General features: G+C 37.4%; 1 protein-coding gene across 2 annotated transcripts; it reads left to right on the top strand.

Moving 5' to 3' along the window:
• The first annotated feature begins 812 nt into the window (after positions 1-812).
• Positions 813-18,684, top strand: Ogfrl1 (opioid growth factor receptor like 1). 2 transcript variants are annotated; one of them, XM_074080206.1, is made up of 7 exons: positions 813-1,078; positions 4,944-5,030; positions 5,181-5,259; positions 7,900-7,978; positions 8,072-8,138; positions 8,248-8,393; positions 11,755-18,684. In XM_074080206.1, the coding sequence occupies exons 1-7, from the start codon at positions 845-847 to the stop codon at positions 12,419-12,421; spliced, it is 1,359 nt and encodes a 452-aa protein (XP_073936307.1). In that variant the 5' UTR covers positions 813-844; the 3' UTR covers positions 12,422-18,684. The 2 variants fall into 2 exon arrangements, with proteins under 2 accessions (XP_073936307.1, XP_020030438.2); XM_020174849.2 differs by having other exon boundaries at positions 5,178-5,259.
• Positions 18,685-22,234: the final 3,550 nt, after the last annotated feature.

Genomic DNA, 22,234 nt, shown 5'->3' with positions numbered 1-22,234 from the left:
TTATTTTATTTTCAAGTACTACAACCTGGTTCTCCTCCTCCTGTCACTTACACAGTAGACCAAGGGGCCAAGGAGTCTGCCCTTAGAACCAGCCCTATCTGTCCTAAGGCTTCTAAGATTTTTCTATGGAGAGCATAGATTTGGAGTGGGTGCTACTAAAACCATGCAGTGGGTCCTTGTTAAAGCTAAACGCAGATCAATGAACTAGACCCTTCGATTTTCAGAGACGTTTGCTCTTTAGATGAGGTGACTGATAGCTTTGCCTTTTACCTAGACCACCGGGACTCTCAGTGGCTGCCCTAATGGCTTGGATTTCCTGTTTATACGGTGCCCTGTCACCATCAGCTTTTGTCTTCTGCTGCTGCAGCTCATTTATCTTCCTCTTGGACCAGCCGGAAGAGGGGGCGGGGGTGTGGACAGTACCCGTCTGCCGACGGTGACAACTCCTTGGACACCGCGTCCACGCCAGTCCTGGACCACTCTTCCCGCTTGGCTGGTGATTCCCGGCCCCCGGGACACCGAGCCACTCCCGGCGCCACCGAAGGCCCAGCCCAGGCGGGGCTCGCTCCCGGGTGGAAGTGGCGTGGAGGCGAGGCGCGTCCCTGCGGGCGGGCGCCGGTCCCGCACGGGGAGGAGAGGCGCGGGATGGGCGGGCCCGAGCGTGAGCGGCCCCGGGGCGGCGGGCTCCTCCCCGCGCGGGGGCCCGGCTGAGCTCGGCGCGCTGAGGCAGTGCGGGCGCGCGAGGCTGCCGGCCGCGGCCATGCCCGGGCCCTAGCGCCTGCCGCAGCCCGCGCCCGCGCCGCAGCCCCGCGCCCGCAGCCCCGCGCCCGCCGCCGCCTCTTCAATGGGCAACCTGCTGGGCGGGGTCAGCTTCCGCGAGCCCACCACCGTGGAGGACTGCGACTCCACCTGGCAGACGGACTCGGAGCCCGAGCCCGACGAGCCGGGGCCGGGTGGCGGCGGCCAGGGCCCGGGGCAGGAGCCCGAGCAGCCCGCGCAGCCTCCGGAGCGAGCCGGCGGGCGGCCCCGCGCCAGCCCCGCGCCCGACGAGGACGCCGAGCCCGCGGGCGCCGAGCAGGTACGCGGCCCGGGGTGGCCTCGGGCCGGGCTGGGGCGCCCGGGTCCCTGGCGTCGGGAGGGCAGTGTACAGCTTGCAGGGCGGCAGCCTGTCCCCAGCCCCTCCGCGTGGACCCGGGAGCCTGGGTGGCGGGGGACACCGGGCCGCCCGCTCCGGCCCGGGGCCTGGCCGAGCGCACGCCGGAAAGTCCCTCCAGGCAACCCCAACTCGCCTAGGTGTTTTCTTTGCCTCTGCAGCGCAGCTGGCTGATGCGATGGAGGGGTGGGAGGAAGCTGTCTAAAAATAGAGGAATGTGAAAACTCGTCCAGTGCGTGCTGTTGGCAACAATTATTCCGAATAAGATGGGACTGCAATTGCCAAGCAGCCAGCAGTCGCCTCTACAGCGGGTCTACAGCCATTAAGTATCATAGAAGGTCCCCATCCAAAGTTAAAATGCCATGGTTCTTTCCCCAAGTGACTGAGGCCTTTCATAGAGTTCAGGACGTTCTTCAAACATCGTATTTCACCCAGAAGACTTGTTGATCCAACGGTGCTTAAATCATTTGACTAGTACAGTTTGGCAGTGAGGTTAGTGAAAAGATAAATGGCCCCTTAACCTCGGAGGGACTGGAAATCAGAAACTTTACAAAGGAGGAACTGAAGAAGTGTGTATCACATTGAAGGTTTGTGGTTCTGCATTAGGCCTCCTCTTTATCAGCTATGGGGGAGTGAGAGTGGAAAAACGGAGTCCAAAGTCAGTGTGACCACGGGGGAACAATCACCCACATATTCCAGAGATACTTTGTCCACCCTGAGATGATCTCTGTTCAGGAAAGGGGAAATTATAAAATCTTAGTGCAGGTTCTAGCTAAGCATGCTTTTAAAATGAACTGCAACTTGGAGGTAGGGGTTTGCTGTTTTTAATTCCGGTGTTAGAGAAAGCTGAGGCTTATAGAGAAAGAAACTTGTCCAGATCTTAAAGGGAAAAAATTACGCAAACCCGATTATGCTTGTTACCAAAGTCAGAACCTTGGACTTGTTGAAATCCTGAATACCTTCTGCCTCCGGTTTGTTCTCAGATTTGCAGCTTCCTCATTCACACTGCTAATTTCACCTAAGAAAAGTATCAGATGCTGTATTCAGTGTTTTTCCCTTTTAGTCATCTCCCATCTAAGTAAACTTCAACAAAAGTTTATGATATTAAAAAACATCAACTATAGCCAGGTCATTCTTATAAAACAATATAAATACCATTTCAAACAGTGAATTGCAACCTCGATAAACAGTAATCCACTCTGCTCCATTTCCTTTAATGCTTGTTGGCATTACCATCTAACGTCTAAACAAATCTGCTTCCCCCCCCAATCTATTTTTTGATTTTATGTTTTTACTGTCAACCTCATCTGTTCCCTGTTCTTAACAGTCGATCTATTTGCGAGCACTGTTGGAGCTACCTTTAAAATATTTTGCAGGGGAAGCTCTAACCACTTGCACTGCTGTCGTCCTGGTCCCAGTGAATATCAGACAACAATTTACTGAGATGAGGAAGTCTAGAGAAATAGCAGCTTTAAATCAAGGCTTTTTAAGTTTTATATCCTGTTGGAAATCCAAATGGAGATGTTGGATAGTTAATGGTATGTATAAATAGAGGCTCAGTGCAGGACTGGAGTTAGCATTTAAGATTGGTGGCATTTAAAGTTCTGGGAAGATAAGAGATCAGATGGGTTGAGCCAGAAGTGGAGGCTGACAAAGAGAACCAGTGAGACACAAAGTAAATCAGGAGAGTATGAAATTCTGAAAGCCAAATACTAGCAATGTTTCAGGAAGGAGGAAAGCCTTAACTCACCCTAGTGCTGAGAAGTCACTTGAGATGAACATGTGAAAAGGTTTGGCAAGATGGAGATTTGTTGGTCAAGTTCCTAGGAACCATTATCATGGAGGGCTGAACTGCTGTGGTGTGTCATGGACGAGGGCAGAAGAGGAGAAGAAAGGGAGGATGAGAAATTCTTTGGTGGTGATTTACTACAACGGAGAGCAGAGGTTGGATCTTTAGTTGGAGTGCACTTGGGTCAAGGAAGATGTATGTTTATTTTAGTTATAGATGTACCCCCTGGTGTCAGCTGGGGTAATGGTTCAGCAGAGAGGAATTTTGATGACCTAGTGAAGAAGAATGGTATGATAAAGAGCAAAAATCCTTGCCTGAGCAGGCGAAAGAGGTCAGGATAGTAAGTTCAAAAAAGAATAGGGGTTGGAGGAGCAGTGACAGATGCTGGCAGGTAATTACACTTAGAGGATGAAACCCATACAGTCATTCTCATGGTAATCCTTGGACCAGGTAGGACATGAGTCATTAGCTCCATTTCACAGGTGATAAAACTAAGATTCAGCTACGTGATTTGCGTAAGGCCTCACAAATAGTAAGTAGCAGAATTAAGACTCACCTTAGTCTCTTGACTCCAAATCTTGGGCTATTGATTTTATACCAAGGTTTCCATTTATCTTTCACTTTTGGTGGGACTGAAATTGATTGAGACCTGATTAGTTATACCTGTAACTGACTAGTTCTTACACTGTCACTGGGCTCTGGGGCTTGTTCAATTTCTGTAAGCTGCAGTTACTTTGTTTTTAAGATGGAAACACTGTAATTGTCAGGTGTGTTGTAAGAATCGTGAAATAATACACGTGTTTCATAAATGAAAAAGTGCTTTCAACACAAATGTAGGATGATGATTCATATAGTATAGCTTACACTAAATAGATTCAGAAACTTGCTAAGCAGAGCTATTTTGAAACATGTGGCAAGGACCAGAATTGAAGATTTCCTTGCTCACGCAACATGACAGAGTAACTAATGTTAAACATCAGAGGATTTGGTGCTAAAGTAAGCTTCTCTGTACTTGTAGTAAGAGTGAGAATCACACCGCTTCACAAATGTGTGAAAACTGCTTAGAGATGCCAGTCTGTCAACACGAATGGTGGGGGTGAGAAGATAAAGATTTGGAGCAAAGCTCTTCATGAATATTAACATCTACACAGTGTAGTCTCCCTCATGTTCATCACTCTCATTGTCCTTCTGCTTGGTACTGGATACAAAGCACTTTTTAGTGCATTATCATAGCATATATAGTTAGAGAATGCAAATTAATTGTGTTGACCTGCATCTTATATGTTAAAAATGACATCATGGTGAGGGGAATTTTACTTAGAATGTAAATGGCTCAAGTACCACATAAATTACTTCAACTTGCTGTTCATTCCATCTGAGAGCTTTTTACTGCTTTATGTGTATATGTTTAAATTTGCTGATATATATCATAGTATCAACATTGAATGAACAATGATTCTTCATGCCTTTGTGTACTTGTTATAGTGCTATAAAGGATGGAGTTTAGAAAACCTATTTAATTTGTTTCGAAATCCTTCTTTGCTTTCATAAATATTGCTTGACATCCAAGTATAGCTAAATGGTGCAAAGTTAATGACAGTTTTCTTTGTAGAATTGATTTAGCATAATACTTTTAGCATTATAGGAAGTATTTCAAAACAAGCCTGTGTATGATCACTTGTGTAACAACTGGTAAAACACATGTTTTGAATTCATTTTGAGTTCTATTTCTGATGGATATTGATCCATAATATTTGTCCTCTGTAGGTGTTTGATGAACAGTAAAGTTTATTATTTACTAATATACTTTAGGACAAAAGTATTTGATGTAAATAAGGTAAATGTTGCTAGAAAGCATAATTTTAAAAATGTAATATTTTCACTAATCTTGTCAGGTTGCAATTTTCAGGTTTCTTTATGGGTATTCACAATTTTTAGTTTTTTTCTGGAAAGTTCTCAGTGAAATGTTCCATGTAAAAGGAGTTTCACTTTTTATTTTAGGGTAGTGATTCCACGGAAGCAACTGCCAAACCAAAGAGAAGTTTTTATGCTGCAAGGGATTTGTATAAATACCGACACCAGTACCCAGTAAGAGTATAGATTTTTTTTTAAATGTAAAATATTTCCCTGCTGTTTTTCTAATTTTATGGTGCCAATAAGAAAACATGAAAGAAGGGTCCTTGTGCCCTTTCTTTATTTTCATATATTAGAGGTTGATTCATTTTTTTCCTTTAGCAGAACTTCAAAGATATCCGATATCAAAATGACTTGAGCAATCTTCGTTTCTATAAGAATAAAATTCCATTTAAGCCAGATGGTGAGTAATCTGATACCTTGATAAAAAGCAAACTTTAAATGATAACATACACTTGGGTGTTCCTTGTTTAGTCATGATTAGTACATTCTTCCTGCATTTGTTCATTGATTGGCTTTAATTTGCCCAGTCCTACACCCTAGAGTATGGACACTACTTGGTAAATCCTGTAAAAATAGTTATCGGTTAGTGATACCTTCCCAATACCTGTATACCATGGCTATTATCTGAAAGGTAGTAGGGTTAACTTTTTGTAAGCCTAAAAGAGATTTATAGAATGATAGAATGAATCTTAGGCTATTAAGGATTTCAAAGGAGATTGAGTTCAGCCCTCTCATCTTAAAGAGGAGATCCCCGGGACTTAAAAGCCTAAATGACTGACTTGCTGGGGTTACTCAGTTCATTGTAAAGTTGGATCTAGGTTCCAGGGTCCTCTATTTTTTCCAGTATGCCAGACCTAAAAATTATTTAGAATGTGAATGGAATGTCTTTCCTGTCAGTTTTAAGAATCAAGGATTAGGAAGCTACACCATGCCAATTTAATATTCTAGTATTCTGGGAAGAGGGCTGAAGATGCAGTAAATCTCCATCCAACTCTGCCATATAAACGTGCCTCCTTTACAGTTCTACAGTTGCCCTTGTAGGATCTTTTCCAAACCCACAGGGAGAGGATATGGCTGCTATGATAATTTGACCACAAAATTGCACATTTCGCTGAGGCCCCAGTCTTAACTTTATCTAGGTCAAACCAGTGAAGCTAAAGCCACTGTTTTCCTTAGAGCCCTTTTCTGGATGAGGTGGCCAGATATTTCTGATTTGATTTTTTTCTCAGTGAAAACTGAGGCAAATCACAGCATTCCCTGTGAGTCAGGGAATGAGAGTCATGCGTTGCAAGACATTCAGAATGGCGAGATCTTGCATTTGTTGAACAAACTGGAAGGAGACATAAAGGCTGTATAAAAGGGAGGAAGGAGTGCCAGTATTGCTCACTGAAAAATGTGCCATTTGGAAGTGAAGACTTGAGAACATTGCTAAGATGACCAATTCTGCTTGTCTTGAACTTTCTGGTGTCCCAAAACTCTGCTCATTTGAAGGAGAAACCTGGACAAAAATGTACTTTTATATTTACCAGTGACAAATATGCTTTTTTTAAGCCAATGGAAATATGTAAATTAAGTTGCTAGGTTTTTTTTTGTTTTTGTTTAGTATTTGGAGCAAGAAATAGGCAATAATAGAGTGTTAATTTCACTGATTTGAATTTCATAAAATTTAGCTAAAGCAATGCCTTTGAGTATTAAAAACATTGAACATAAACCTGTAGCAGTCTTTAACTATTTTTGTTTTTTGTTAAAGAGAACATGACTATATTGCAATACATGATTTATGTACAACGAAAAAATAAAGCACCACAGTAAAAAGAAAACACATTATTTCATTTGCAATGCATAACCAAAATACTTACATACTTGATCACAAAGTATCAGAGACTTATTACAAAAACCAGAGAATAAAATAACACAAATGAATAATACAGTAGCAAATTTATTTTTGAGGTAATAATTAAAAGCACTAAGTTCAAGCAGTACATTAAATTTTTTTAATCTTCATCACAAAATTTATTTTAAACTCTTACAAGATTGGTGGAAGTCAGCTAAGATCACCATAAAATGTTACTTTAGTATATTATATAAATGACATCAGCTCACACACTTTCCAGTGTGTACAAACACACACACACCCACCCACCCCCCCCACCCCACCCCCACACACACACACTTACTTGCCAGTAAGCATAATTTACGATGGCTTTTTTTACTTACTAAGTAGGAGTAGAGGTAGTTGGATGGAAAACAAAAAATTACAAAAGCAAATGGTTTAGCATGTTAATAAAGCCAACAGTATAATTCAAAACACCTTTTTACCAAATTCTCTGAGGCAGACCTTCTCTACACACTGACGATCTCAAAAGAAATAAGAAGGACATGAGTTGTGTTTAGAGGAGTGTTGTGTTTTTTCTGTATGATTGATTAAATGGCCACCTGGTCAAGTAAAAGGATTTTGTTATAATAAGTTAAAGGGGAACACTGAGACATGGTGAAAAGGATTTACTTCCTAGAACCAGAATGACCTATGTTCTACCCCTAGATTTACTTTTTTTGCTAGTGTGTGACTTTGAACAAATTGTACAATTTCCTCATTCATAAAATGGGGATAAATAACACTGGAATGGACAGTAAGTAAAATAGTTTATGGGCAGATAGTAAATAGTTTAGGCTTTGCAGAATAGTTAGTTTTTGTTGCAACTACTCTACCCTACTATTGTAATAAAAAGCAGCCACAGACAATACATAAATGAATGTGTGTAGGTGTGTTCTAATAAAACTTTATGTACAAAACAGTACAGTTTGCTGTAGAGTGCATTGCCCAATAGAACGTTCTGTAATTTGAGGTGCCACTTATTTTTTTAATAAGCTTATTACATAACAGTATATGCCATATGTTATTCATCTTTTACAAGCATTATTCTTGTGTGCTTTTTAAAAAATTTTGAAATTTTGATATAAACCTCAGGTGATTAAAATCTTACAATGCCTTTACAATGTTTTAAATGTCTGGTTCATTTTCTCAATATTTACTATCTAGGTGTTTACATTGAAGAAGTTTTAAACAAATGGAAAGGAGACTATGAAAAACTGGAGCACAACCACACTTACATTCAGTGGTTAGTTACATCTTTTCTATCTTGAACCATGCCCTATTTATCATATGTTTTCCAGACAATGCTAATAGAAAAACTTAATTTTTTTTTAAATAGGCTTTTTCCCCTCAGAGAACAAGGCTTGAACTTTTATGCTAAAGAACTAACTACATATGAAATTGAGGTAATGCAAGCTCATTTCATTTTATATGAAGTAGCCAAATAATATGGTTATTTTATTGTTCTTATAGATCATTTCAGCTGACTTTTTCTGTTTTTGTTTTTAATACTAGGAATTCAAAAAAACAAAAGAAGCAATTAGAAGATTCCTTCTGGCTTATAAAATGATGCTAGAATTTTTTGGGATAAAATTGATTGATAAAACTGGAAATGTTGCTCGGGCCATTAACTGGCAGGAAAGATTTCAGCATCTGAATGAGTGAGTAAAGCCCTGTGATAAATCAATGGCATTTTCTTATGGTTTGAATTCTCTATGGAAAATAGGAAGAGCTGGTAGCTGGGCCTAGGAATTTGGGTTCAAAAGCAAATCTAAATGCATTTTGTTCTATATTCTAAAACAAACAAAGCAACAACTAAAAGAGCAAAATTCTAGGTAGAAACTCTGCTGTTCAGCTTCAAAATGGTTTCTTCCCGAAACCTCCCAGTAGCAGCCCAGTGTGGCCTCTGTCCCGCTCTGTGCCACGTTCCTTAGAATTTATGGTTATTGTGTGTATACAGTTTTTCATATCCCCTCTACCAGGCTGTAAGCCTCTTGGGGTACAAGCTGTTTCTAACATTTTGAAACATGATTTCTTTTTTTATTAAACACATAAAGTAAGTCCCTGATGTATAAAAATCATTTAATAAAAATGAGATGTTCCTGTATTTTTTACTAAAATAGAAAAATTGCAGTTGTCTTCATTATTTAGGTAAAAAAATCAAAATCTGTTTTTTGGTTAATAAATCCCAACCTATAAAAAAAAACTTAACATAGCTTACTTGGATTTGTTTAGCTATTTTTGGCTTAAAATTTTATAACATTCCTTTATACTTATAACCAGAGTTTAGTTTTTAAAATATTTTCTTCATATGCGAACTGGCTTTTTTTTTTTTCCTTTTTAATTATAGGGTTACTTACAAGTGCTGGACAATAAAACTGGCAGTTTAAAAGCACTTTTTTTAGCATATTATAATTAGCTGAACTGGGCAAGTACTAAGAGAAAAAAATTAAAACTTATATAAGAAATTTCTCCCTGGCCAAAACAATCAGAATTTTGGCATCAGCTATTTAAATTTCTTGTATCTTTCTAGAACTTCCACCTTGCTTTGGTAAAATAGGTATAAATATTAATATTGAACTTTCTTTTTACTAAACGTTACTAAAAATGGTAGCTTGCTGAAACACTGGAAGAAATGGGCATAAAACTTTACAATCCTGACTGCAAGACCTGTTAATTTATAACTCAAGGTGAATTTGTTATGTAGGTCACTTAAAGTGTAAGTGTATGTACAACTACCTAGCAATGAAAGTTACCAACTCTGGGCACAGTTTCACTTGATCTTAGCCAAAAGGCCGAGACGCGATGGGCACAGTTTCTAAGCACTACATCACACTGTCAAAGAAAGCTGTAGGCAAGTGACCTATTGATACGGACAAAATTTTCAGCTTAACTCTTCCTTGGGATTTAATTATCAGATCCTCTGATTTATAGCTAGAAGTGGAACCCTTTCTGAAGGCTCTAACTAAATAATATCCTGGCTCTAGTCAGGGAAGGGAGCCTGAACTCACAGCCTTCTCACTCCTCTGCTCCCCCCGCCACTTTCCCTGCCTCCATCCAGTGTCTTTCCCTTTGCCAACTCTGGATTAAGTGTCTGAGAATCTCCCCAGAAAACATCTTTCTTCTTCTGATTTAGTTGTCAACAAATTTGTTGACTAGATTTGAAGAAATTACGTGGGATGGTATGAACATGTCTGTTTTCTTCTTCATTTGGGTTCTTTTCTGACTTATTCTTAACTATCATATCTTATGCGTGTTTTAATCTGTACGGCATCTTGAGTTTTTTAGGGGACACAAGGAATTCAATATATTTATAGTAGCTAAGTGAGGAAAAATATTGAATCAAAGAGAAATGAAATAACATTGGATGAACAAGTGAACATGCTCATTTAGCAATTCAAACAAATTTAATCATAAATAAAATTTAAATAAAATTAAAATTTTAAATAAAATTGGCATTTTAGTGAAATATTTTCAGACATGAAAGTAAAAATACATAGACCAAGCACTAAGGTGTAACTCCAATTTTATTTGTAGTCAGCCTTGATTACTGAGTCATATTTTAGGAACTGGAATCCCTTCTAACTTTTGTTTTCTGTCTACTGTGTTCTCTCTTCACCCATCTAGCCCTGGACAATATCAAAGATATTTACTGCTTTTATGTCTATCCAGAAACCCAGCTCCTCTCTTTAACTTGACCATTCATTTTAGATTGGTTATTGGAAATTGAGCTGGTTGCTAATATAGTATTTGTTTCATCATATAGGCCTTCTTTTTTTTTTAACCTTATATGTTTCCACGCATCTCTTTCTCATGCTTATGAAGTAGATGTCACTTAAGAATTTTGTCACTGTTTTGAAACAGGAATTCCAAATGAACGTAACAAGTCAGTCTTGCCATTAATGGTATATAGTCTTAACTTCACCCAAGTTGTGTTGTCTCAAACCACTATTGAATAATACAGATTCATAAAACTGGAACAGATCTGTGCTATGTTTTACACTTTGAGATTCAAAGAGTTGAATTTTAAGATAATACTTTTTTGGTAAACATGCAGAGGATGGAGATAATAAAAATTGTTGGGCTTGGCTTTCCCAGTATTTGATTAATCAGAAGCATTAAGATGTTTTGTTTTGTCTAAACTCTCTCACTAAAATATAAAACCATGGAACCATTCCCTTCCATAGCCAAATAATTATCAATACTCTTCTTCACTCTTCCCAAATAATTTGATACTTATTCCTACACCTTAGTGGTTGCCAATTGTGATTATGTGGCAATATTAGATAAATAAATGCCTGAGTTATGATATACACACAATTGATATATGTATCTGAGGACTACTTTAGGATTTGGCCAGGCATGTGTGAGAAGCGAAGGGTTGAGCTGAGTGAAGTGGGGGGAGGTAGATTATGAGTTAGGACAAAATAGACTGGGAAAGAGTTAATCCAGTAATGGCCTTAATTTTAAAATAGGACAGGCATTCGTATAACCTGGGGAAAGTGTACATATCTACCTTTGATAGTTTAATGTATAAATTAAGTACAGTAAGAGATTATCAACAGTAACTAATAAAATAGAACAATTGCAAGAGTACAGTTTTTACCCTCACCCCCCACTTGTGATGATTGGAGAAGATGTCATGAATGCCATGAATGGCTGTGGGTAGTAGCTACTGTTAAGTGTTCTGTTATGTAAGTCACTAACTAGTCGACTCTCAGTCATTGATGAATGTAATAAACAACTCAGCATCAGTGGGGATGAATTTAAACCTAAATATTTTTTCTAATATGGAGAACTGGAAAAGGAGAGTTTATTGTAAACATTTGAGTTTCACAGAGATTACATTGAGGTATAAGGGTTTAATACATTCTGATTCATTCTTCACAGTGCCTGATATGAGTTTAACAAAGTCATAAGGCATATTTCTTGTACTTCCATAGAAAAGAATTCTTTGCCAACATTTTGCCTTCTTCCACCTGATTTTTTTCCCTCTTCATTTTGTCCAATCCTCTCTTCCAGGTCCCAGCACAACTATTTAAGAATCACCCGTATTCTTAAAAGCCTTGGTGAGCTTGGATATGAAAGTTTTAAAGCTCCTCTTGTAAAATTTATTCTTCATGAGGCTCTTGTGGAAAATACTATTCCCAATATTAAGCAGAGTGCTCTGGAGTATTTTGTTTATACAATTAGAGACAGAAGAGAAAGGCGAAAGCTCCTCCGCTTTGCCCAGAAACATTACACTCCTTCAGAGAATTTTATCTGGGGGCCACCTAGAAAAGAACAATTGGAGGGAGGCAAAGCCCAGAAAATGCCTGCCCCTCCTACATCCAGTCAAAACAGCCAAAGTTCTATGCACAAGAAATCCAAGGACTCCAAAAATTCTTCCTCTGCCGTTCATTTAAGTAGCAAAACAGTTGAAGAAAAAAAAGTGGTACCAAAAGAGCCTGGGGAAGAGACAGACAGGCCCAGCCCAGAGCCCAGCCATGAAGCTGCCAAACCAAGAAACACAGAAAAGGACAGTAATGCTGAGAATTTGAATTCTCAACCTGAAAAAACAAACCCTAATCTTCCTGAAAAAAAGGAAAGTTCATCTCCTTCTGAAAAGGATGGAGAAGGAGAAAATCAGAACAAAGACAGTGAAAATTCTGAAAATACCACTGGCCATGATGAGGTATTATTACAGTGAGTTATCAGAAAGCCACAAACCAGTTTAGGTTAAAGGAAGAAAAAAGTACTGTCTAATTTATCCTGAAGAACAGAGACAGGTCGGATTTCACATATTAGCCATTTGTTTGTGATTTTTGTTGTAAGAACTTTGTTGCTATTTTGGATGACAATGGATTGAATATTCAATAAGAAATTTTAAGACCAGATCCAATAAATGAATATATTCTCTAATGGTTCTAGGATACGAGTTTTCAAATTTTAAGCTACTTTCAAAGTATCTAGAAATAATCATGAGGTATTTGATATATCAAATGTGTGTCTTCTCAAATGATTGCAGTGTACTATATAAAGAAAATCAACAGGATAATTTCATTATATAGTCACCTTTACCTGATTTTTAGGTTAATTTTGAAACTGGAAGAGTTTGGTCTTCTCAGATGTATTCAGAAAGTAATTTGGATCCTATGATTACAACACATCAGTATGTTTATTTGTAGATTTTGATAAATGGAATGGATTCCTTGGGTTGCTCTGACCTCCCCTGCTCATCTGTCAGCCCTGCTGTCTCTCCCTGTATACTCCCTTGAGCCGCCATCTTTGTCAGCTTCCATGTGAACTTCAAGTAAACATTAGGATGTTCTCCTATGTTGATATCTAAATAGAACAAGGGGAGTTTTAATTGTATGATTTCAAAAATTTTGTATGTTTAAAGTAATAAAAATATTTTCTCTTAAGTGCTTAAAAACGAATTTTGGTGAAATCCAAGAAAAGAACTTCACTTTTTATGGCTGCCCCATATAAATTTGGTGGTTGATTCTGAATGCAAATGAGTGCGGAATTAAAAAACAAAAATGGAAATTATTCATTTTTAAAAGGCATGCTTCTTGCACTGTTAAGTAGTCCCCTAAACCATTGATATCTTGGTGTTGTGAAGATTGTGAAATTACTAATGTTGCTTAGTCCATAGTGTCTGCTTTAAAATATACATATGTAATGCATCTTTAGATTAACACACTTTGAATTTGAGAAGTTTGTAATTACACATATTCGGTTCTAGTAAGTACTTAATGTGTTAAATAACACTGATTATAAACAAATAATTTTATTCCCTGTAATGGTATTACAAATCAGAAAATAATCAGAAACACTGTGATGAGAACTTCCAAAACATTCATACAGATATAGCCAAAGCAATGAATAGAGATATTCTTTTAGAAAGGAGTTGACTTCTTTATAAAATCTCTCTTAAGCGTTTAAGGAAAGTTTAACTCACTTTTGCCCCTCCAGAGAATTTTTAATCTATCTTGTTTCTATCATATCACACAATCTTCTTTTGCCTTTATCAATCCACACTATCTACAGAGGATTTCTGGAAGATAATCACACTCATACTATATTTTTAGAAATGTAATTTTAATGCTTTGAAATTTGCATTAAAGCATTGCAGTTGCTTAACTCTGACTTCTTAAATGAATCTTAGTGTCACTCATGTTGTATCCAATAAGTAGGATATAGAATACTTCATCCTATAATTTGTCTGTTTTCACTTTTGGATGCTTTGTGGTGAGGATTAGGACTTGGGGAAAGAATCTAGACTTGCATTTCAATTTCTTTTACATGAAAGAAATACACCCTCTTCTGTGGTGCTTGTTGTAGCAATGTCCCTGTAGGTCTCAGTAAACATTTTCATATTGGTTTAAGGGATGAAGGTAGATTGTCAAATAAGGCTGAATTCTGAATTTAATTCAGAATATCATACCAATTTTGCATGTGTTCAAACTACTTTCTGAATTTTTAATATAAAAAACGTGGCCAAATACTACTAAAAATGTTAAGCAATTACCAAATACTAAAATAAATGAATATAATGTGAAATATCAGAGTCCTTAGAAATGAAAACATTTCATTTAACATTTTAGATTTTAGAATATTATTCCTTATTAGGGATTTAGTTAGATTGTGCTATTTAATTTGAGTATATTTAGTCTCAAGGAGAGAGTTACCTGGCTTTCATCTAAACTAGTGACCTTTTTCCCCTAAGGTATTTTTTAAATACATATTCACATGTGGCAGTATGTCTCCTACATTTACTCTGTAAATAACTAATGAGAGAATAATTTAGTGCAGAACAAGTTAAGAGGATATCATTCCTTTTGCAGATAAAAATTGAGTGTCTAGAATTTTTTCTGTTGAGTACTTTGTACATTTAATAGTTTTTTTTAAATAAGAGCTATAGATATATGTTTATGAGTGTCTTAGATATGAAACTGCCCTCCAGGTTTGACTCCTATGTTTTGTATTTTTAAAACTACCATATGCTTGCAGAAATAATTGAGAAGCTGCTAACAGAAAATGCAATGAAGCATGGCCAAATTGCTAGAAACATTGAGCACTTGCAAATATATAATATATAGTCTTTATTGTTGTACCATGGGTTTCAAGGATACTAAATATTGACTATTGATAACATAGCAGCTTGCATTCATGGCAAATGGATGTCATATTGCTTAATGAGTCTAGTGCATTTCTAATATTTTGTGCTTTCATATATCAGTGGAGATAACGTGAAAATATTTTAAAATACTGTAAAGTGATGACATATAGCTATAAGATATATTTCTGTAAAGATTATTATGACATACATTTTCATCTCAATCTCATAAGAAATTCAAAACAATCATGACAGAAGAGAAATATCTACTTTCTCTAAATCAAGGCTAGTTGTTAATTAAAAAATTATATTGTGTAGTTTTATCTTGTTTTAGGTATTGAGACTACCTTTTTTTCAGCTTTGAGGAGATAAAAATCGATAACTCAGGAGTTACTAGGAAAGTTCTAAGACTTTTTGCTAAGTATTCAGTTATAAACATAACCATAAAATCTGTCATATTCATTACACTTTTCATATTTTGTCATCTAAAATTACCTACTCTCCTACCTTTTATAATTTAAGCTGAGTGAAATGTATGATCTGGTAAAAAGGGAAAAATAGTACAGTGCTACCTACATATGAGTTAGTTTAAAAAAAATAACTTTGGTAAATAAACCTCCAGAACAAATGGTCAAAAGTTGTTTAAAATGACAGCGAATATTTGGCTAATTGTTTTAATGTTTAACTTCCCAAGTGTATGATAGAATTATAGCTGAGTTTATAATGCACTGCAGAAGTCAAGCATTTTTTAAAACTATGCCTGAGGCTCTCATAAAAATCAGTATTTTGTGACCTGAGAAAAGAAAGGATTTTTTTATTTTTCTTAATTGTAATTATATCTATAGATGTTTAGAGTCTACTTGAGGTGAGTGTTTTTGAAGATTCTATTTTGTTTTTCCACTTAGAAAATTCTCTTTTGGGATATATGTGTTAAGTATAAAGCAGGCTGGAATTAGACATGCTGGAATCATTCAAATCTAGGTACAGTTGTAAGGAAAGGAGCCTGAATCAATGTTGTACCGGGAAATTAGCTGTGTACGTCTACTGACTTTCAGCATTGAGCTCTGTACTGTTTATTTCAGCAACAGATTTGTGTGGGTAATCTCTACGGTGACAGTGAGTACTACCCTGCTTCCTCCTTTGTTCTAGTTTATCCAACCCACCCAGCAGCCTGTGTTCAGAGACAGACTGTTTTTAGAAATCTCTTATTACTGAAATTAATATAGTTATAAATACAAATGCCTGTAGGTATCCAGATGTGCCTTAATGAATGTAAATGGTTTTCATTCAGAAGTTTACAGTTTTACTCCATTGTAAAATCTTGTCATGAGGAACTTTCCGAACCATGAACATCAGTTATTTTAATGTCATTTACTTTGGTGCTTTATCATTTTGGACACATTTTCATTTAGGACAAGAGCATTAGTTCATAAAAGAGTAGATGCACCATAATATTGAACAATGTGTTATATTTGACAAAAACGTTTAGAGTAAGAAAGATTCACCTGTGTTGTTTGCTGTATCTATTTATGCTTTGTCTTCAATTTTGCTACAGGCTATAAATTTCACTCTAAACCTTCCTTAGTTACTACAAGTAATATTTACCTGTACTTTGCTTCCTGTTTCTAGATGCAGATGGATGCAGAAAATGGAATTATATTAGAGAAATTGTTACAATTTTAATTCTAGTAGACATTTGGAGGAATCTGAAATTGATTTGAAAAACTTTTATGCTATAATCTTACTAGAAACATTTAAAAAGCCTTCTTTTGCTTTTGTCCTAAATTAGAGAAAGAATTTTTTGTCATGTACATTTTCCTGTTCTGTTATAAAGTTTATTATTTCAGTTGTTTATGGAAAATAATTTCTTAATATGTTTGTTTTCTCAAATTAAAGTTTCATGTGGGGGACCTTATGAAGTGCTTGTGTTATGGCCCAAACTCTGGCTGGAAATAGAATGCAGAGTTGGAAAGGTGACTAGGAAGCCAAGTGGGCATCTCAGGGTGGAGCCAGCCCAGGGGTGTTCCCTTCTCATTGGTATGATGGGTCCTCAGAACTTCTGGATCGTGATGGCCTTGCCACCTATGATTTGTGACTTCTGGGCTACATAAAAAATTTGAATTTGTATCACTTTACACTAAATACCTGCAGTAAATTATTTGCCATCATTTTATAGTTGCTTAGAAAATTGTGAGCAGTTGGGCATCTGCTATATAAATTATAGCTCTCCGTAACTATCTTGGGAAACATATAAATATACCACTCCTTGCCCCAGTTCTATAATCAGAATTTCTGTTGGGTTGTTCTTCTGTAGGTATGTGTGCAAAACTTCTTTATAAAGTAATTCAGAGAAAAAGCATTAATGTTCAGTTATTATCCTGAAATGCCTTTTTTTCTAAATCAGAATACCTTATAGAAAATATTTAAATGATGGAGGGTTATCATATTTTCATTTTTAAACCATAAAAGTGTTTGTGGGAAAGTTTGTGATAACTAGAGAGATTAATTATATTGTAAGCTTCGGAACTAAGCAGTGTTCAAGTTCTGCACTTATTGTCAAAGGAGCTTTTTTTTTTTTTTTCAGTGCTAGTAGATTTACTTTCATGTGAAGAAGAAGAAAACAAAGGAGACAAAAGATTGACAACAGTAACAAGGAACCACAGAAATAAGACATAACCAATTACAAGTTTGTGCAGGTGCCAGAAGTGTTGGAAGCAGATTAAGAATGGTCTAGATTCATTCTGAGATAGGGGTGTGCTTTCAAGACTGGCTCTAAGCTATTTGTGCCCAGGAGATCAGGATGGGGTGGAAACAGATCCAGTTATAGTCTCATTTGAGCCATGAATTCTGGCTGTCCCATGCTGAAACCTTCCACTGGGTTGATGGAAGTGGCCGAATGACCAAATGCCACGTTTAATTGCTTTGTCTCTGTGTACTGACAGTCGGGGTTTTATTAATAAGTTAAATTGAGGAACTGGCTGCTGCAGGGGACTCAGTGATAAATGGATAATGGAAGAAGCATCTTCTCCCACGCTGAAGAGTTGGCAGCAAAGTAATTGTGTGGCACTGTGATTAAGAGAAACAAGTGAGCGCGAGTGATAGTTCCTTTGACAAGCTTATTTTTTTCCTTTTCATAAAAAAGGGCTTTTACTTGGTTCCTAAGTAAGATATTGGCTTATCTTTTACATTACCTAAGAAAATAAATCAACCGAGTCTACTCACTATTTCAAGTTGGAAACTATTGAGGTTTTTGTATTTCAGATATTTCAGGGAAGTGGGTATGGATGTTATGAGGTGTGTTTTGCTTGTCACTGAGCTCTAACTCTCTAGTGGCCACCTGCCCTCTCTGTGCTCTGTATCCATCTGCAGTATGAGTCACCGAATGCTGTGCGTGTTTGAGGTACCAATACCATGTGTATGTGGTAGGAGTTGTAACCAGTTTCTGGATCTGTCTGGTACTATAAAATACTTACTTTGTAATTCTGTAACTGTATGGCAGTGTTATGCCAAAAAATGTATAAAGAGCAATAGTTTCTGTTGCTTACTGCTGTATTTTAGAATATTGTTTCTAAAATAATACATCTAGAGTTCCTTTAGAGCAATTATTTTTAATAACTGTTCCCAAATATATATTCTGTAAACTTAGTAGAAGCGACTTCATCTTAGGTAACATTTCAGCATTGTGCTAGAGTACATCATGATGTTGCATGATTAAATGATTGTTAAAAAGCTGGAACAAATGACTTGCTGTTTTCCTATAATTAAACATGATTTTTACAATTAACATGTAAGATTAATATTTCCTTTTATCCTCTAAAATAAATATTTTATTATGGGTAAAGTTTTATTTACATATGAAGTCATTTTTATTGTGAGATTTACGGGGAAGATCATGAATATAAATACTTAGATGTTTATGTGTTCTCTTTTTTACTTTTTTTCCAATACAAAGTTTTAAAGAGGCATTTTATGTAGATTAATGAATTTGAGTAGCTAGTAAGGATGACTTGTTTTTATTTAGGCAGGATAGTGTTGTTAGGAAATCATATTTTTGATTAAGAAAAATTCATGTATGAGATGAAAGTGAGGAGGTGGCTCTAGGAAACTGAAGACAACGTGGGCAAAGATGAGGAAAAGCAGAACATTCGAGCTCAGTCGCCTTGACTTAGAGGTGTAAGAGATGAGGGCGAAGGGTGCGAAGAGAATGAAGCCATGCTGCACTCAGCTCAGAAGCCGATAGAAGAGGAGGGCCACAGTGTGACTGAGCGTGATCTTCACTGCAGCCTTTGGGATGAATTGTTTAGCAGAGAGAGGAATGCGCACACATAGTGATTGTCATCGAGGAAGAATGGACATGTTCTGGGAATAGATAACAGAAGAGTTTTCTTTCCCCTGCAGATTGTTTGAAGGCAGTGTAAAATCTAGTGAAAGTGGAGATTCTTAGGATAGTGAGAAGCGCAGGACTGAGCCTGCATTTCTACAAGAATGTGCAATTTAATAAAAGATTTTGGAGTGAACAGTCAGGACGTTTTCCTTATTTTAAGCCTCAACTAGATGCAAAATAGGCTCACTGGTGTTTCAGGAATAGAAGGACTTTTCACCCTAGATGAAAGTGATGACTAGCAGTTTGGTTCTTGTGGGCGATTTTGGCTTTCATGATAGTGACTGAGTCAGCAGATTAGTTGAGGAAACACAGGATTATCTTGCCTTTGGGATTATCCCCATGAATATGTACGATTAGTTGGAGCAGCACTTTAAAATAGGATACTAAAGAAGATTAGAGATCTAGCATGGATTTGACAACTATTCAGAAAGACCAGGTTTATTAATTTTTCTGTAATAGTATTTTCTATTTTATATCACTTTTGCATATTCAACATTTGGATACTCAATACAAGCATTTTGTTCCCAAATGGTATATAAAATATTTTGGGGGGAGATTGAAGTAACTGACTTAACCTATTGAGCTTTGAAAATGGAAAGGGTTAGAGGAAAAAGATGATAAAGTGAACTAAATGAGATCAGACAGCTAGAGAACACAGAGACTGCCTGACATCTTTAAATGGGTGGTTTAACTGTTGTGATAAAGAGGTATTCAAGAAAAAGCCCTGACTGGGGTGGAGGGGGGGGAAGTGAGGGCAAAGAAACATTTTGTTTAATGGGGACCAAATAGGTTTTAAAGCCAGATGGGCTTGGGTCCATATGGCTGCATCATCACTTATAACTGTCTGTGTGGCCTTGGGCAAGTCATGTAAATTCTGAGTCTCTGGGTGCTCGTTGTGTATCTACTTTGTGAGTTTCTTGGCAGGATTAGAGAGAGTGTGAAACTCCAGGGATATATTCTTGATACTCCTTCCTAGTGCTGCTGGTATTCTAGAGAGACTGAGTCACTTACCCAGCACAGGAACTGGAGGGCATTCTTCTCACTGGAAGTCAGTCTAATGTAGTCTGTGATGATCAGGTTTATAAACTGAAACAAATGTTCTAATGTTGTTCTTACTAAAACAAAGCTATTAGGATGGATGGTTTTACATTAAACACACAAACATTGACAAGACAAAAAACGTCCTTTTCAGGAATATAGTACACAACAGCCCTTAATAATTTTTTTGAGCTTCTCTTTACCAAGGAAGGACCTGGACTGTGAGGCAGAGGTGAAACCTTTCAATCATAATCAGGAGATGTCTAGCTTATTATAGGACACTATCAGGGTTTTTTGCTTTTTGCACCTACTGGGGGATTGAAGCTGGGACCTCATGCTTCAGTGCTCTACCACTTGAGCCATACCCTCCAGCTCTTTTCTTTGTATTTTGGCTTTGAGTTCACAATCCTTCTGCCTCCATTTCCCAAATAGCTGGGATTACAGGTGTGTACCACTAGGCCCAACTTCAGGAGACTATCAGTTTGGTTCTTGTTGAAAACAAGGAACTTTAATTTTTAACCCTCCAAATAGATAGAAATCTGCCTCATATCTTGGTTGGAGGCCGTTTAAAAGTTAACACTATTTAAAAATGCATATGTAATTAATTCTATGAAGATAATAGCATAGTTGCCATTTTCCTTATCAGAACTAGAAGGATAAATAATTTTGTGCTTTAGCATCTCTCAAAATTCTAGATTATAGATAACTTTATACTATAACATTAAAATGGGGCCACTAGAGGTCTTGGGTAATTTGTCTTGTGCAGTCTTTTATCTTCTCAGAATGCCACAAATGCATTATCAAGATATGAAATAAATTCTCATTGATTTGAATAGAAATCAAATATTTTCATTTTCTTTAGAAAACAACAATCAGAATTTATTTCAAGCATGTTCCCTAATTGTATCTGTTTCAATATCCAGAAATGGAAAGGGCAATTACAGACTTTTCTGGTTGGTAGAGCATGGATCTTAAAATTACAGATAAACTGAGGCATGAAGAAGTGTCATGACTTCATGCCCCCAAAGGCTGGAAGAGGTAAGAGCCTGAAGTGGGCCAGACATTGGTGGTGCACACCTGTAATCTTAGCTACATGAGAGGCTGAGATCCAGAGGATTGCAGTTAACAGCCAGCTCGGGCAAATAATTTACAAGACCCCATCTCAAACAATAGTTGAGTGCGGTGGTACATACTTGTGATACCAGTGATGCTGGGAAGCATAAACCAGGAGGCTTGCTGACATTTCTAACTCTTATTACATGGGATTGCCTGATTCCTAATGTGAAGACCAGGCAGCTCTTCCTTACTTTTAATTCACCAGCATATCCAATTTGATAACAAATTCTGTTGACACCACTCCCTCATCATGGCCTTCACTGCCTCCACAGGCCTTTGCCTAGTGCAGAGGACTCCAGATTCTTCCCTCCCTCCAGGGGACTGGAGCATTCACAAAATGCCATCGCACATCTTTGTATCTTGGGTGCCTAGCATAGGGTCCATAATAAACAATAAATAGTCATTGTGTTAAAAAAATGTTCAGTGGTAACTTCTTGAAAAAACTGCATGTGTGTATATATTATCCTGAAATAAGATGTTTTCCTCAAAACAAATGGGCTTAAAATGAATGATTTGTACGACAGCACAAAGTTTCACAAACTTAGATCGTAGTTCTTTCCTGGTTTTCCAGGTCACTTAGCAACAAGTGACATTAGTTGGTTTAAATTGATTTAACAGCAACTTCAAATTCAAGGTTATATAGGGAAGTCCACGGTCCTGTTTTTTTCCTCTTGGCTTGAAATTTTAAGTGAATCGAGGTAATTTTAAGATCATACTCTGCAGCCAAGTGATACAGCTGTTTCAGTGCCTGGCTGAGTTACGCGCGTGGAAACAAGTGTAAGCACAAGACGGAAGTATCCGTGTAAGAAAACCATCTGGGACTTTTGAAGACTAAAGGCAATTCCCTTGGCAGTTCATGACAA

This window comes from Castor canadensis, chromosome 1 (assembly GCF_047511655.1).
Source record: "Castor canadensis chromosome 1, mCasCan1.hap1v2, whole genome shotgun sequence".
Lineage (NCBI taxonomy): Eukaryota > Metazoa > Chordata > Mammalia > Rodentia > Castoridae > Castor > Castor canadensis.
This window is presented reverse-complemented; position numbering and strand designations above follow the sequence as displayed.